The sequence below is a fragment of the Saimiri boliviensis genome, chromosome 2 (assembly GCF_048565385.1).
Source record: "Saimiri boliviensis isolate mSaiBol1 chromosome 2, mSaiBol1.pri, whole genome shotgun sequence".
In the NCBI taxonomy this organism is placed as follows: Eukaryota; Metazoa; Chordata; class Mammalia; order Primates; family Cebidae; genus Saimiri; species Saimiri boliviensis.
The window spans coordinates 90,779,763-90,796,449 of NC_133450.1; the positions used below are offsets into that span (position 1 = coordinate 90,779,763).

The following is a 16,687-nucleotide window of genomic DNA, read 5'->3' on the forward strand; positions in this document are numbered from 1 at the left end:
GACTTGCCTTTTAATTCTCTTAACAGTATGTTTTGAGGAACAGAAGTTCTTATTTTTGATAAGACCAATTTAAAAAGTTATTTTTCATAGATAGTACTTTCGGTATCATATTCTAGAAATGTTTGCCTAATCATGGCCACAAAAAATTTTTTATACAGAAGTTATTAACAAATACTTTTTTATTATTAACTAGTTTTTCCTGATCATTGCTTGGTTACAGGTTAGTAATACTGAACCCTACGTAATCATGTGTTCCATAAACAATCTTTATCTTACATATTTTTTTTGGTTTCATCCTTAACACATGTACTGCTACACAATACCATGAATAAATACTTATTTATAAATGAGTTCAAAATGAGTAATGAATTGTCAATACACAAATAAAAAACTATTTAATAATGAACATTTTTTAGATAAACAGCTTGGTGAGCAATTAACCTATTTTTTCAGTACACAAGATTGCATGGGCCATTGGCTTCACTCAGTATAAAATTTCTTATGCAATACATTTCTTACGAAACACCTTTTACAAATTTCAATGTAATAAACATTTACTGAACACCTACTATGTGCAACGTACTGAGCTAGGTATTGCATGCGGATACTGAGATATAAGTAAAATAGCAACCTTACTTTTACATGTATTATTTGTATGTTTTATTTATTTATTCATTTTTTTGAGACAAAAGTCTCACTATGTCACCCAGTTGGAGTGCAGTGGCATAATCTGGGCTCACGGCAACCTCTGCCCCCTGGGCACAAGCAATCTGCCCACCAGCCTGCCAAGTAGCTAGGACTACAGGAGACTGGCTAATTTTTGTATTTTTTATAGAGACAGGATTTCGCTACATTGCCCAGGCTGGTCTCAAATGCCTGGACTCAAGCAATCCGCTGCCTCAGCCTCCCAGAGTGCTGGGATTACAGGTGTGAGCCACTGCACCTGGCCATTACTGTTATTTTTTAATTTAAAGATGAGGGAATTAAGGCTTAAAAGAGGCTAAGTAGGGGCCGGGCGCGGTGGCTCAAGCCTGTAATCCCAGCACTTTGGGAGGCCAGGGCGGGTGGATCACGAGGTCAAGAGATTGAGACCATCCTGGTCAACATGGTGAAACCCCGTCTCTACTAAAAATACAAAAAATTAGCTGGGCATGGTGGTGCGTGCCTGTAATCCCAGCTACTCGGGAGGCTGAGGCAGGAGAATTGCCTGAATCCAGGAGGCGGAGGTTGCGGTGAGCCGAGATCGCGCCATTGCACTCCAGCCTGGGTAACAAGAGTGAAACTCCGCCTCAAAAAAAAAAAAAAAAAAAAAAAAAAAAAAAAAAAAAGAGGCTAAGTAATGTATTCAAGGGCACAGCTTGGGTGAGCTAAAATTTATATTCAGGCTTGAGTTAGGAAATAAAGGAGGCATGATTTGAAGCTATCTGACTCCAGAGGCTTGGCTCTTGATGGGCCAAAACATGCTAAGGCAATATTGTTTCAATTCTCATTTTAAGTAAAATACATGTGCTATTAGTTTGGTACCTGAGAAAAATCTTCAGCGGCTACTGGTAAATTAACATCATTTTCTCGTGCTGTCAGAAGTGTTGTGGGAAGAACATGGTTAGAATTTGGCTCCAACTCCAATTCTCCCAAACTCATTGGACCATGACTAGCACAGGAATCTTCATAAATACCACCTGTTATCAAAATGTAAACAAAAAGTTAAAATAAATTGTTAAATTTATCTTCAAAAATGAACAAGTACTTGACTAAAACTACCAATATTTCTCACCTGCTGAATTAGAAAAAGCAGTGCACTTCAAACAAAAACACCTGGACAAAGCCTTCATTGCCATTAAAACCAAAACTCAGAATGCAAAACGTACCTATGTTCAAACAAATCCATGGAATATTCTATGTGAAGGTTCCAATCAACAAGTTACCCATGCAGTCCATCTGCAGCTTTCTTCCCACATACAAACTCTTAATACTCCTGCTTACCTTTCCTATCTCTAAGAGTCAATAGAATACTTTCTATCTAAAATGTACTTTTTTTTTTTTAGGGGGATGTAGTCTCGCTCTGTCTCCAGGCTGGAGGTCAGTGGCGCAATCTCGGCTTACCGCAATCTCCACCTCCCAGGTTTAAGCGATTCTCCTGCCTCAGCCTCCTGAGTAGCTGGGACTACAGGCGCGTGCCACCACGCCCAGTTAAGTTTTGTATTTTTAGTAGAGACGGGGTTTCACCAAGTTTGTCAGGATGGTCTTGATCTCTTGACCTTGTGATCCACCTGCATTGGCCTCCCAAAGTGCTGGATTACAGGTGTGAACCACAGTGCCTGGGCCATTAAAATATAATCTTATAGCAAAGGGCAATTTCCTGCCTGAAAAATGTTGATATTGCCTAGCTACATTCGGTAGACTTTTTTCTTCAAGTGATCAAGCTCTTCTTTTTCTTATCTAAATGGCACCTCTGACCAGATGCATTGCTCATGCCTGTAATCCAGCACTTTGCGAGGCCAAGGTGGGTGGATTGCCTGAGGTCAGGAGTTCAAGACGAGCCTGGCCAACATGGTAAAACCTACCTCTATTAAAAATACAAAAATTAGCTGGGTGTGGTGGCATGTGCCTGTAATCCCAGCTACTCAGGAGGCTGAGGCAGGAGAATCGCTTGAATTCTGGAGATGGAAGTTGCACTGAGCTAAGATCACATCACTGCACTCCAATCTGGGTGACAAAGTAACATCCTGTCTCTAAATAAATAAATACATAAATAAATGGCACCTCAATCAAATCACTAAAAAGAAAGCAGGAGCAGAGATATCTGTGTATTTAATAATAACATCACTGTATCTCTGTATTGCCTGTATCTTTTGTCTTGCCTGTATAATGCAAGTTAGACCTTTAAAAGAGGGATATTTAAAATATTATTTCACTCAAGTCAGATTCAGTTTAATTAATTATAACTAGAAATTCCTAATTTTACTTTCCTACAATATTTTATTGTAGGAAAATGATGTTAATTTACCAGTAGCCACTGAAGATTTTTCTCAGGTACCAAATTTACTTTCCTACAATATTTTATTGTAGTGGAAAGCAAGCATGGCAGACTTTCAGAGAAGACTAAATTCGCCTAAAATCGCCAGTCCAGCAAGAGTTTTTGGTCTGGTTTATCTAATGGATTTTTTTTCATTTGTATGAAAGTCAAAGGAATCACAAATTCAGTATGTATAAACAACGTTCTTCTTCCTAATTCTGTCCTTCCTCCATATTTTCTCTCTCTCTCAGTGACTGAGATGACCATCTATCCAATAATTCTAGCCAGAAACTTACAGCTTTCTCACTCTCCCCTTCTTTTGTACTGCTCACATTCAAATGAATTCCTGTCCATTTCTGTCTCTCAGTGACTGAGATGACCATTATCCAGTAATTCTAGCCAGAAACTTAGGGATTTCTTAGACTTTCCCTTTCTTTTGTACTGCTCACATTCAAATGAATTCCTGTCCATTTCCTGAATTCTCTCTCAAATCTCCCTTTTTATATATCCTCACTACTGAATAATGTCTCACCAGGCCAACTTTAATGGTTGTTTAATCAGGCTCCTTGCATCCTGTCTTAACTCTTCCAATCTATCCATCACATAGCACTTCAGATAATCTTGCTAAATGAAAGTAAATATGATCATATCACTCATTTAATTATAATTTTCAACAGACTGACGAATATCACACAACATTCAGAATTGACAGAAACTTAAGACTGAATTTTTCATGGGAATAAGTATAAAGCAAGATTGTTATTATTTCCTATTTTGTGCACAAAAAAACTCCCTGATAGATCATCCAGGGCTTTTCATGACCTGGTTTCTGCTCCCTGCTGCAATTTCATTACATCCTAAGCTCTAATTCTTTGACAAAAGCACCACATTTCCGTGACTAAGGCTTGCCTTTTTTTTTTTTCCCCTTTTGTTTCTTGTCTCATTGCCGATTCTTCCTGAAAGGTCCTTTCTCACTCACCGCATGGCAAGCATTTATTCATCTTTGAGGAGTCACTTCAAGCAAGACTTCCCTCATCTATGAAGTCGTTTCCTAAATCCCAACTTCAACCTCAGTTGATCTGTATATCTCCATCCTATATGGGCTTCCTGACAATAACCACAGTACTTACTGCATGTTTTTGTTTTCTTATCTACTATGTCTACTAGAGAAAAAAAAAAATCACTGTAAACAGGGCCTTACCAAGTTTCATATTCCTAGCACCTAGCACATGCTCAGTGTATAGCAGGCACTCAAAAATGTCTTCTTAGTAAGTAAATGAAGAAACTGGAATACTCTTATCATAATTTACCATCTGGCTAATTCCCTTAAGATTTAATTTCACATTGGCTCTTGCAGAAAACCTTTTCTAAGCCCTCACAAATGAGCTGAGTTCCTCCTCTGCACTCCCACAGCCGTCTGTGTTGTACTAGTCACACAATATTATAATTGTTATTTATTTCTCCCCCACTACTTTGTAAACATCTTGAGAGCAAATATCTATCATCTTTGAATCTCGAGTGCTAAATGCAGTACTTACACAGTTCTAGGTATACAGTGGGTATTCAATATAGGTTTTTTGAGTAAATGAAAACCTGTAATTGGTAGTATATCCCAGAGTCCACATATAATTCACTCAAATTATAGCTTACATTTCAGAGTTCCCAAGACAACTCCTCAAAGCCAATTTTGTCTTTAGGTTTCTAAACAAAACCTGAGAGCCTTAGGAATGGAGACAGTGATAGAGGACTACAGGTTGCAAATAGGATATTTCCTGAAAATTAGCAGGGGTGAGGAGGGGCAAAGCAAGAACAGATGAGCCTCTGTAAGCAAAGTTATTAAACATCAAGATGAAAAGCAATACCAATAACTAGCATATATAGTTGATTCTCATCTATGGACCACAATTATATTTTGTGATCACCAGGAGGAAATCTTGAAACAAGAGGAAGAAATCAATTTTCTATAGGCAAAGTCCTTTTAGTCAACTGTTGATGATTTCTGATTCTATTAAGTACATATAAGATAGTACGTTCACACAGTCCAAGCATTATTAAAGAGAACAACACCATGTACCAAGCACTGTGCTAACTACTTTACATGCACTGTCAAATATGGTACCTAATAACTGTAATAAGGTGGACACTATTACCTCCAAGACAGCCTTTAACGATCTCTGCCTCCTGGTATTCACACCTTTTTAAAGTCACCTCTTAAGTTGTTCCATAATTGGTCTGTGTTATCAATGGGATATGACAGAAGTGACGGCATGCCACTTTGGAGATTAGGTTATAAAAGACATTATTGGCTGGGTGTGGTGGCTCACACCTGTAATCCCAGCACTTTGGGAGGCTGTGGTGGATGGATCACTTGAGGTCAGAAATTTGAGACCAGCCTGGCCAACATGGCAAAATCCCATCTCTACAAAAACATACAAAAAGTAGCCAGGCATGGTGGCTTGCATCTGTAGTCCCAGCTACTCAGGAGGTCAAAGTGGGAGAATCGCTTGAACCCAGGAGGCAGAAGTTGCAGTGAGCTGAGATCGCACTACTGCATTCCAGCTTGGGCAACAGAGCAAGACTCTGTCTCAAAAGAAAAAGAAAAAGGCATTACGGTTTCCATCTTGATTGCTTACTTTCCCTTGAGGGATGCCTGCTACATCATGTATCGCTCTATGGACTGGTTAACATGGTGAAGAAGTGAAGCCTCTTGCTAAAGCCATGTGAGTGAGCTTGGAAAATGGATCCTTCAACCCTACTCAAGCCTTCAGATGAACTCATTTCAAACCATCATCTTGACTGCCAGATCAGGAGAGATCCTGACAACCACCCAGATAAGTCACTAATGGATTTGTGGCTTTCAGAGTTGTGTGAGACAGTAAATGTTTGATGCCTTCAGCTGTTAAATGTGGGGTAATTTTGTACATAGCAATATTATCCCCACTTGACACATGAAGAAATTTGGGCTCAGGAACATTAAGTTACTTGACCAAAGATACACAGAGCTGGAATTCAAACCCATTTCTAAGATACTCAAAGCCTAAACTCTTAGCTACTCTATGATACTGCCTTATATGTGTGCTCAATCTTATGTCATAACATATTACTTATTTTTTCCAATTAAACACCTACAATGTGCCTAATATTAAAAATGCACTGTACTATAGGTAACCTCTAGGGCTACCAGAAATTGAAGAAAGGACTGGATAGACTATCTCCTCAGGGAGTTTATTCCGTAGCATCTCAGGTAAGTACCCAGTTGCTCTCAGGTACCTAGTAGTTCTTAAGTACCTAGCAGTTCAAGTGATCTGCGAGAGCCACCTAGTGTTAACTCTGTTTCATTGCATTCAGCCCATTTAGCTGGACATAAATGTAAAAGCCACATTTTATGCTATTTGAATCCTACAAATTTTAAAGAATGTAAAACATTTAATGCTCTCATTATGTGTACAAAATGAGAAATAAGGCCAATCTTTACATTTATTCACATGGGAAATTAAGTTAAATTTCTCTCAATTCGGAATAACATAAGGTTTCACTCAATATGAAACAATACTCTAACTTCAGGCTTTTCCTTTTCTGACTTCTGGCACATCTGCCTACCTTCAGAAGTTTCTTTTCACTTAAGAGAAGAAATGGGCATTAAAAAAATGAATGAAAAAATGGGCATTTAAAAAATGTAGAAGATCCTCATTTATTTGCAAATTACGTATTTGATACATACTTGGTAAAATGTATTTATAAACCCGAAGTCAATACTCATATCACCTTCGTGGTCGTTTGTGGATATGTACAGCATGGTGAAAAACTTAAATTACCTGATATGCATTTTTCCAATTGATGCTGAACATGGATACATTCCATCTTACTTCAACTCTCATACTGTAAACAAGTGACCTTTTCACAGTATATGTAAAGCTGTGTTTTTCACATTTTTGTGGCTTTTTTTCTTTTGGAAATTTCACTGTTTAAAATGGCCCTTTAGTGCTAAAGTACTGTCTAGTATTTCTTTTTTTTGAGATGAAGTCTCGCTGTGTCACCCAGGCTAGAGTGAAGTGGCATGATCTTGGCTCACTACAACTTCTGCCTCCCAGGTTCAAGTGATTCTCCTGCCTCAGCCTCCCAAGTAGCTGAGATTACAGGCTCTTGCAATATGCCTGCCTAATTTTTGTATTTTTAGTAGAGATAGGGTTTCATCATGTTGGCCAGGCTGGTCTCAAACACCTGACTTCAGGTCATCTGCCCACCTTGGCCTCCCAAAGTGCTGGGATTGCAAGCGTGAACCATCGCGCCTGGTCTGTCTAGTGTTTCTAAGCACAAGAAGGCTCTGATGTGTCTTATAGAGAAAATACATGTGTTAGACAGGCTTCCTTCAGGCACAAGTTACACTGTTGGGAATTCAAAATATATATTAAATAAGATTTCTTTAAACAGAAACACAAATAAAACCAGGTTATGTATTGATCAGTTGATAAAAATGTTATGACCAAAGACTTACAGAAACCTAATCCTGTATTTACCCTAGTAGCAATGGTTCAATATTTGTTAATATGTTTGTGGTGACCACAGAATATAACAATGGTTCATAGATGAGAATCAACTATACACGCTAGTGATGGGCATTTTATATACTATCCTTATTTCCAACATATCACAGCAGAAAGTTTATTTAAACTCTAAAATAGTCCTGAATGCACTGAGTACTACTGAAATTCATATGGTATAAGGAGTAAATGTCTACAGTATTATCTAATTTAATTTTGTCCTACACATGAAGATCTGTTACGTCAGCTTTCATGGATTCATTATATTTTTCTAGTATATATTTAAATACATCTGCTGGGAGCGATGGCTCACACCTGTAATCTCAGCACTTTGGGAGGCCAAAGTGGGCAAATCTCTTGAGGTCAGGAGTTCGAGACCAGCCTGGCCAATATAGCGAAACCCTGTCTCTACTAAAAATACAAAAATTAGCTGGGTATGGCAGCACATGCCTGTAATCCCAGCTACTCAGAGGCTGAGGCAGGGGAATTGCCTGAACCCGGGAGGCAGGGGTTGCAGTAAGCCAAGATCGTGCCATTGCACTCCAGCCTGGCAACAGAGCAAGACTCCATCTCCCAAAAAAATAAATAAATAATAAAATAAATGCATCATAATTAAAAAGTTTTACATATATGTATGTGTATTATCAAAATTATTTTACCTACCACCCAATGGTTCATGTACAAACATTGATACATGAATCACATTGGAAAAACACTGCTATATATACTACTAAAAAAGTTGTCACCAAACTTTTCAATTATTATAATCCCTTTTAATAAAGAAATTTTGCAAGCCCCCATCTGAAAGTCGGTATACTTTTCTCAACTCAGATTAGGGATACTACTATGACACATGAAGAAAGAGTATTATGGTATATACCTGAAACTGTGCCAAATTGCTGAGGTGATGGTTTAGGATCACACTGTTGATCCAAAGACTCTGCATTAGTGACAGGTGGCTGCATATAGAGAGAATATCCCATTAAGATGTTCTCTGCTGCTGCTGCTGTTAGCTGGGGTCTCTGTCCTTCGCTAAGTTCACCCATACTGTTTTCCAAGTCCTTTAAAAAGTAGAAACAATTGTCAAAACCATCATATTAAAATCAAGTAAAAACAGGAAATATTTGCCCAATATCACAAACAATACCACTTGACTCCTTGGAAAGTATTTTACAAACTGCTACCTATAAGAAGTTAGTCTAATAAGCCTAGTGATAGGCTTTGTTTTCAATATAATTTCATATATTTTATGAAATCCATCACTATTTTTCAAGCTCCAATTAAATAGCCATACAACATATAAGAAAAATTCGATTACAATTTAAACACTAAATGAGGCCAGTATGGTGGCTCATACCTATAATCCCAGCACTTTGGGAGGCTAAGGCGGGAGGATCATTTGAGCTCAGGAGTTCGCAACATGGTGAAACCCTGTCTCTCTAAAAAATACAAAAATTAGCTGGGCATCGTAGCACACACCTGTAGTCCCAGCTACTTGGGGGGCTGAGGCAGGAGGCTAGCTTGAACCCGGGAGGCAGAGGCTGCAGTGAGCGAGATTGCACCACTATACTCCAGCCTGGGTAACACAGTGAGACCCTGTCTCAAAAAAACAAAAACTCAAAACCACTAAATGCTGGTATGCATTACACATTGTTCATACAGCTTAAAATGGGAATAACAGAAAACTTCTCTCATTCTTCATGAATAAAACTGCCTAAAGTTTGTCGTGTAAACTTTACAATTAAACAACTGATGAGGAGAATAATATACTTTAAACAGCATAAAGGTTACCCTTGTATCAATAATTACACTTTTATAAAAGTATAGAGATTATAGAAGACTACTTTAGTCATATTTAATAATGTTCTTTTCCCTGGAAAAAAATAAAAATACGAAAAGAACAAAAATTGCTGGCCAGGCGTGGTGGCTCACACCTGTAATCTCAGCACTTTGGGAGCCCCAGGTAGGTGGATCACCTGAGGTCAGGAGTTTGAGACCAGCCTGGTCAACATGGCAAAACCTCATCTCTACTAGGAATACAAAATTAGCCAGGCATGGTGGGGCATGCCTATAATCCCAGCTACTCGAGAGGCTGAGGCAGGAGACTCGCTTGAACCTGAGAGGTGAAGGTTGCAGTAAGCCAAGATCGTGCCATTGCATTCCAGGCTGGGCAACAAGAGCGAAACTCCATCTCAAAAAAAAATTTGTTTTAAATGAAATAAATGAACAATTGACAAAATGTAAGACTCTTATTTTCTTTCTATATTAAAAAATTATACATCCTAATTACTAGTACATTTTATGACTGGAGATATTCTAATTAATGAATTTACTAATTAAGAAATGAAGAAAAATTCCAATATCTGAAAGCTCCCATGTTTCTCATTCAAAAGGGGTTTAATTTCAACCAACAAGTGTTTTTTTTTTCCTAAAATATATGAAGAAATCAATGCTGCAACATCTTTGATGATTCCATTGACTATAAAATAAAATCCAAATTTCTTAGCTCAACATTCAAGATTCTCTTCAATTTGCCTTCATTCTCCTATGTACATTTCTATCTCCCCTTATTCCCTTAGCCTGGCTCTTCTTTAGGAATACCGATTGCCTCAATATCCTTTAAATTAAAAAATAATGTTTCATAATTAATATGAAATCCCTTGGAGACTCTTGGGTAGTATTTAGAATGATGACAGATGTGTTTTCCCCAGAAATTAATGAGAAATATTTCACAATGCCTATATTACTCTGCCCATCTATAGTAACTTCTCTGTTGTGAATCTGTTTTCTAGAATACTATTTAACTTCTTAAGAATACTCTAAGACCCTACTGAAGACTTATCCTGCCTATTTACAAAATGCTCTCATACTCTTAAGTATCGCTGAGTTTTGGATTATACTCAGTGCTTAAACTCACACCAATTTAAGTCAGGCTGCCTATAACATAGAGTAATATACCTGGCCAATCTACATATATGTACAAGTTACAGTTTTGCCATCACCCAGCTCTCACTGACCTAATGCCCCTGTGAGCAACAAGTTCCAAGCACAAAGAAAAGCCATTATTTACTTACCAAAGCAATATTTTAACTTATAGTATATCACTATTACTAGTTTTTATTACAAACAAACCAAATATGTAATAGCCCTTTAGACAGAAAAATACGCAAAATGTCACTGTTAATCAGACTGGCAAAAACTGAAAATTGAAATCATTATGTGTAACATGGGAAAGGGACTCATACAACTAGGGGAAAATTTTCAGTACCTAAAAACTTAAGTTGTGAATGCTTATATCTTTGAGCCAGCAATTCCATGCTTTAGTATCTGAATCTAGAAAAATAATTTCTCATAAGTACAAAAAAAGGATTTTATAACTAGTACAGTTGGATTAGAGAAAAATTGGAACCAATCTAAAAATCCTTCAAAAGGAGAATAAACTATGGTATACTTCTGGGTAGATAAAAAGAACATAGTAGATATTCAGGATTTATGTGAAATTTTAAAAAGCTGGTTGCACAGCAATATATACACACACCTCAAAATTATATACTCAGCCAGAAATTGTGGCTCATGCCTATAATCCCAGAACTTTGGAAGACTGAGGCAGGAGGATCACTTGAGGTCAGAAGTTGGTGACCAGCCTTGGCAACATAGTGAGACCCCAACTCGACCAAAAAAAAAAAAATTAGCTAGGCACGGCGTACACCTATAGTCCCAGCTATTCTGGGGGCTGAGGTGGGAAGATCACTTGAGTCCAAGAGTTTGAGGCTGCAGTGAGCTGATGGAGCCACTGCACTCCAGCCTGGACAACAGAGTAAAACTCTGTCTCAAAAAAATTCTCATATATATATATATTTACACACACGCGCACACGCACGTGCCTACATATACACAAATATATTTATATATATACACACAAATGCTTAAATGCTTAGAAAAAGATCTGAAGAAGATAGAATTCTAACTTCTGCATTACTGTTCTAGCCAGGACAGCACAATAACAAAGGCTGCCAGCTCTCAAAATCAACACTGGAGTAACTACAGAGGTGAAAAAGAACCCATAGATTCTGAGAAAGTAAAAACTGTGAAAAAACACTGGGGAAGACAGACAGCTAACTTAAACTGGTACGTGTGGAAAGAAAGGGGTTGCATCCTGGGGAGGAGGCTCTCTAGATCTGGAGGGGCTTTGTGAGAAGAATGACTGGAGAAAACCACTTGTTTCTTTCCCTGTTGAGATCACTGCTTGCCCCTCGACCATAAAAGTCTTCTTGGTAACAACCCCAGCTGTACATGCTGGTGCCCCAGAGTAGTATCAGGGAACATGTCAGCCTAGCTATGGTGAAAACTATAGATGAAGTCTGTCCAGAAGCCCATCCATGGGCATTCATTCCTTTGCCCTCTTCCCCTCCAAACCCCAGGACTGGTGGATTATAAACCTGCCCAAAGCAACTTCTTCCTAAGGGTTTAAAGACACAATAATCACCAGAAGAGCTACATAGTGGAGTAACAGCAAACAGCAGGGACAGTGACCAAGGGTGGTTCTGTGATGCCTGAGGCTCTCCTCCCTAGGTTTCTCTCCTCCCCTCTGCTTCAATTCTCTGAAACAGACCATAGGCTGGTTTTATCCTTACCCAAATTCTCAGACAGAATAGTTGATCCCATCAGTGAAATATGAACTCACAGGCCAAAAGAACCAGATACCTGAGGAGTCAGTAAGTTTAAAAAGAAAAAAAAAAAACAAACAGAAAACAAAGTGAATGATATTAACCAGACAGACACACAGAGAAGGAGATAAGAAAAGATATTAAAATGTAAAGCAAAAAATTAAAAGAAAACAAGAATGTCAAATATGAAAAATAAGATAAATGGGATAAACCGTATGGTAGAGAACAAATTAGTAGTCAGCAGATCAGATTGGGGAGTTCTCCCAGAATAGAGAAGAAAAGAAAGGATAGAAAATTTAAGGGATAAGAAAAACAGAAATAAAGTGTCAGTATCTGGAAATGAGTTGGGCGGCGGGGGGTGGGGGAGTAAAAGGAAAAAAAAAAAAAGAGAAAGAAATAATGAAGATAAATTTCCCAGCATCTAAAAGATGAAAAGGTCTGATAAAATTGAATGAATAAATACACTGATATTAGTGATTTCCAAAAGAAGGAAAACTGGGCTTAGTCACTGGGATTGATAAATTATGTGGACACTTCTGCTATTTGCCACCTCTTTTTGTACCATTTGTTTGTCTCATTCTCTCTTCCTCCTTCCCTCTCCCTCTTTCTCTTTCTCTCCCTTCCACGCACACATGCACTTTCTCTTCCCTCCTTCCCTTCACAATCTCAGCTTACTGGTTTCAATACTAAGCATCGTAGTTTCTGCAGCTATGAGAGTACTTTTTTGAACTTAGCAACACAGACATCACAACTAATATTTTTCTGGTGAAATAAATTTTTGGTCTATAGCTAAGTAAAGTTTCAGAAAATTTAATTACTTTAATAAGAAGGAATATGTTGTTTTCATTTTTTCCCGTAACTAAATTTTACATCTTCTCCTACCTTTCCTAATCATTTCGAGTTTTAAGAATAAAAAAAGAAAAGACAACCAACCATCTCCTTGGACTCTATCTAGTCTTCAGATCTTCAGCTCATCTAAAGCCAGTTTCACATTTGTTCATGCAAAGACAACCAGATACGATAGAAACAGCACTAAATATAGATCAAGAATCCTAGTCTCAGCTCCATCATTAACCAGTCTGAATGACAATGCTCTACATTTCCACCTGGAATTTCCTTAAGCACCTTAAATTTAATGTGCATATCGAACTCATTACTTTCCCCATAATATCTGGCAGTCTTTCTGCACTTCTAAGCCAACAACTATACAATCACCCACCCAGGCTCTGAAGGTAGGAACCTCAAGATTATCCTTAAAAAAATGCTTCTTGACCTCTCTCAAACAATGACTAATTACTGTCAATCCTATGCCCTTAAATTTAAATCTCACTCCTCTCACTTTCTGCTATAACTGTCTTTGTTCATGTTCTCATTCTTTCTTGCTGGGACTACTCCAGTGGCGTTCTGACAGTTCCCCCATGTCTCCCTCATTTATTTATGGCTTCATACTCCTTCCTAAGGCAACTTCCTTATCCAAAAACCGTCATGGGCTCCACGGTGCCCAAGCCTTACCATGGCCTAAATAAAATGTTCTTTATGATCACCTGGTTCAATCTACTTCTCCAGACTTATCTGATTCTTTATCTAAAATTCTAGCCACACTGAGATTTTCAATACTTAATATGCTTTAATATTTCTTGGCTCTCATCCCCAACAAATGCTATTTCTGCTTCTGAAATGTACTTCCCTTTTGTTGCTGCCTGCAAAGTCCTACTCCATCTTTAAAGACTGACATCAATACAATATTGTGTATAAGTGTCATCTGACTTCAAGCAGAGTCTTTTCTCCTGTGTGTTCATACAGTACTTGTAAATAGCTATTTGTTCAGTTATTGCACTGTTGAATAATTACTTGTGTAAGCCTTTATCTTCCTGCATGACTGTAAGCTGTTTAAAGGTAGGGGTCACGTCTTATTTATCTTGGTATCTTTTCCAAGGTTGTATCCAGCATTTATAATGGATACTCAATAAATGGCGGAATAACGAATGAATAATCCTCACAAAGTTTCAGCTTTTTCAACCGTAGAACAAGATGATTGAAACAGATGGTCTAAATTCCTTTCAGTTATAAAACTCTACAGTCCCATTACTCCAAGTTAAAGTTGCTACAGCACTGACCCCTGAATAAAATACTAGCATGCTTTAACTTATACTAAGAATATTTTAATTTTTCCTGTATTTATATCTAACCAAAACAAAAGTCATTAAGGTTAAAAAGTACCTCTGAATGATAGACTGCTTGCTGTAAAACTCCTGAATCCTGGTTTTGTTTAGCAAGAAGAGAAAGAATTGCATCTACATGAAATTTTTTATGGGGCATCCTAATCACTTGCCCTTCACTAGGAGGATCATCCTCCTAAAAAAAAAAAAAAAAACATAAAGACAATTAATAAAAATAAAATTTTTGAACAATTGGATTTTTCTCAATTTATAATTAATAAAAACTTAGCAGTCATGAAATGATATTAGCATTTTTTGAAAGATGAACTCTTTATTTTCATCAAGTTTTCATTTTCTTTTGTCTATAATAAAAGGCCTCTACATTTGACTCAATTATAAACCACAGTATAACATGTAAACTGGAGATGTGTTATAAAAACATAAAAATCTAACTGTCTGTCCCATGCATTTGAGCTACCATGAATCACAAATGTTTTATATGATATCATTGGTTTTGGGTCACACAGCTGCTTCTTCATATTTCTGCAGTAAAGCAATGCCACAGTGTGGAAATGGGGGCAAAGCATTGAAAAGCTGCAACATGGACCACAAGCAAAAATGAAAAACTGAAGAAATATGGGATGGCAGCTATAGACCTCAATATCCCTTGCCTTTGGGCTGACATCTGGCTTACTTGGCGAGGGCATCAGTACTGAGGGCCCTCACTGGAGCACCCTGTATAGGCTTTTTCATGACTCCAAATAGGTCCATCCCAACAACGAGGAAAAGTGTGACCCTCAGAGTCTAACAAAGTGGATTCTCATGTAAATATAAATATTAACATGATTCCAAATTCATTAAAAGCATTTGTATTTATTTTATTTTTCATAAAATAAAGTTTATCGACTCCAGATTATAAGTCCCTATACTCTAGCTATGTATAGATAAATACCAACTGGTACACGACTTCAAGTTATTTGGGGTTTTTCCAGATTGTGCTTTTGCATTTGACTTTATTATGAATTTGTAGCATATGTGATTTAGGCATAGTAAAAATATCAAAATCAGAATTTAGTTTCAAATGTAGAAAAAGAGAAGCAAGTTATAATTTAGTCTTAGTTCAGTTTATTTACTTTAAAGAAATTCAAACATGCTTTGGCACTTTGAAAAACGCAAAGAAAGGAGAAAAATACTCTAACAGTACATTAAAAAGACCAAAAAGATGAAATGTTAGTAATGCTTCTCTGAAAATAAATGTAACTCATTTATGCCTTCTTCCCACATTATTTCATTAAAAAGTGATTGCTGTGCTCTCTTCACAATTAGCTCAACCAGTTACCTGCAATAAACAACTGTTTAAAAATTGTTTTATTAAAATCTTATCAAAAAACTTTTTTTTTTGTTTTTTGAGACGGAGTTTCGCTCTTGTTACCGAGGCTGGAGTGCAATGGCACGATCTCGGCTCACCGCAACCTCCGCCTCCTGGGTTCAGGCAATTCTCCTGCCTCAGCCTCCTGAGTAGCTGGGATTACAGGCACGCGCCACCATGCCCAGCTAATTTTTTGTATTTTTAGTAGAGACGGGGTTTCACCATGTTGACCAGGATGGTCTCGATCACTTGACCTCGTGATCCACCCGCCTTGGCCTCCCAAAGTGCTGGGATTACAGGCGTGAGCCACCGCGCCCGGCAAAAAACTTCTTAACGAAGTCTTTTCATAGGCCTATGTGAAATAAAAAATAGCAACAATGCTTTAAAAAGATATGAATAAATATAGATAATAGTTTAGTACAATTACCTTTCCTTGCTTAGATTGTTTAAAAATATATAAAAAGTAAAGATTTCTATTCCTTAACAGGTTTTTCAAAACAAAATTCCCACTATCATTTCTATATATTTATATATAACAGGATATTTTTAAATGCTAACTTTTTCTTCCACAGAGCTAGATAAAAAAAAAGAAAGGGTTAGTATCCCTGGTTCTCATTTTTCTTTTTAAGCCACTAAGTGTAAATATTTATTAGCACAAAGAATTATAATCATGGTTAGGGAAAAATAACAAATGTATTATATGAGTTGGTTTAAATAGGTAAGATCTTGCTTAAATATTTTAAAGACAACATATAGAGGTAACAATTTGCAATCAGCTAGATTTCATTACCTAATCACATTAAATGTATATTTTTCTACTACTAGAGCCACAAGGGTAAATAATAACTTTTTTCATTCTCATAATTGTAAGATTATATAATGAAATGTGCAAGAAACCCTAAATTATTTCATGGTTATTTCACTAAATTTTGTGT

General features: G+C 37.2%; 1 protein-coding gene across 6 annotated transcripts in view; it reads right to left on the reverse strand.

Annotated features, from left to right (window-relative positions):
* Positions 1-16,687, reverse strand: part of KIAA0586 (KIAA0586 ortholog) — a 136,085-nt gene that overhangs the window by 54,374 nt on the left and 65,024 nt on the right. For 5 of the 6 annotated variants that reach the window (XR_012516292.1, XM_074393882.1, XM_074393883.1 and 2 more), the window contains exons 26-28: positions 14,445-14,579; positions 8,438-8,618; positions 1,525-1,679 (exon numbers count right to left, since the gene is read on the reverse strand). Coding sequence is in view for 5 of the 6 variants with exons in the window: in XM_074393882.1 (XP_074249983.1) it covers positions 1,525-1,679; positions 8,438-8,618; positions 14,445-14,579 (471 nt within the window). In the remaining variant the exon portion in view is untranslated. Of the gene's footprint in view, positions 1-1,524; positions 1,680-8,437; positions 8,619-14,444; positions 14,580-16,687 lie in introns of those variants that run through there. The other variant, XM_074393885.1, reaches the window with a different exon arrangement.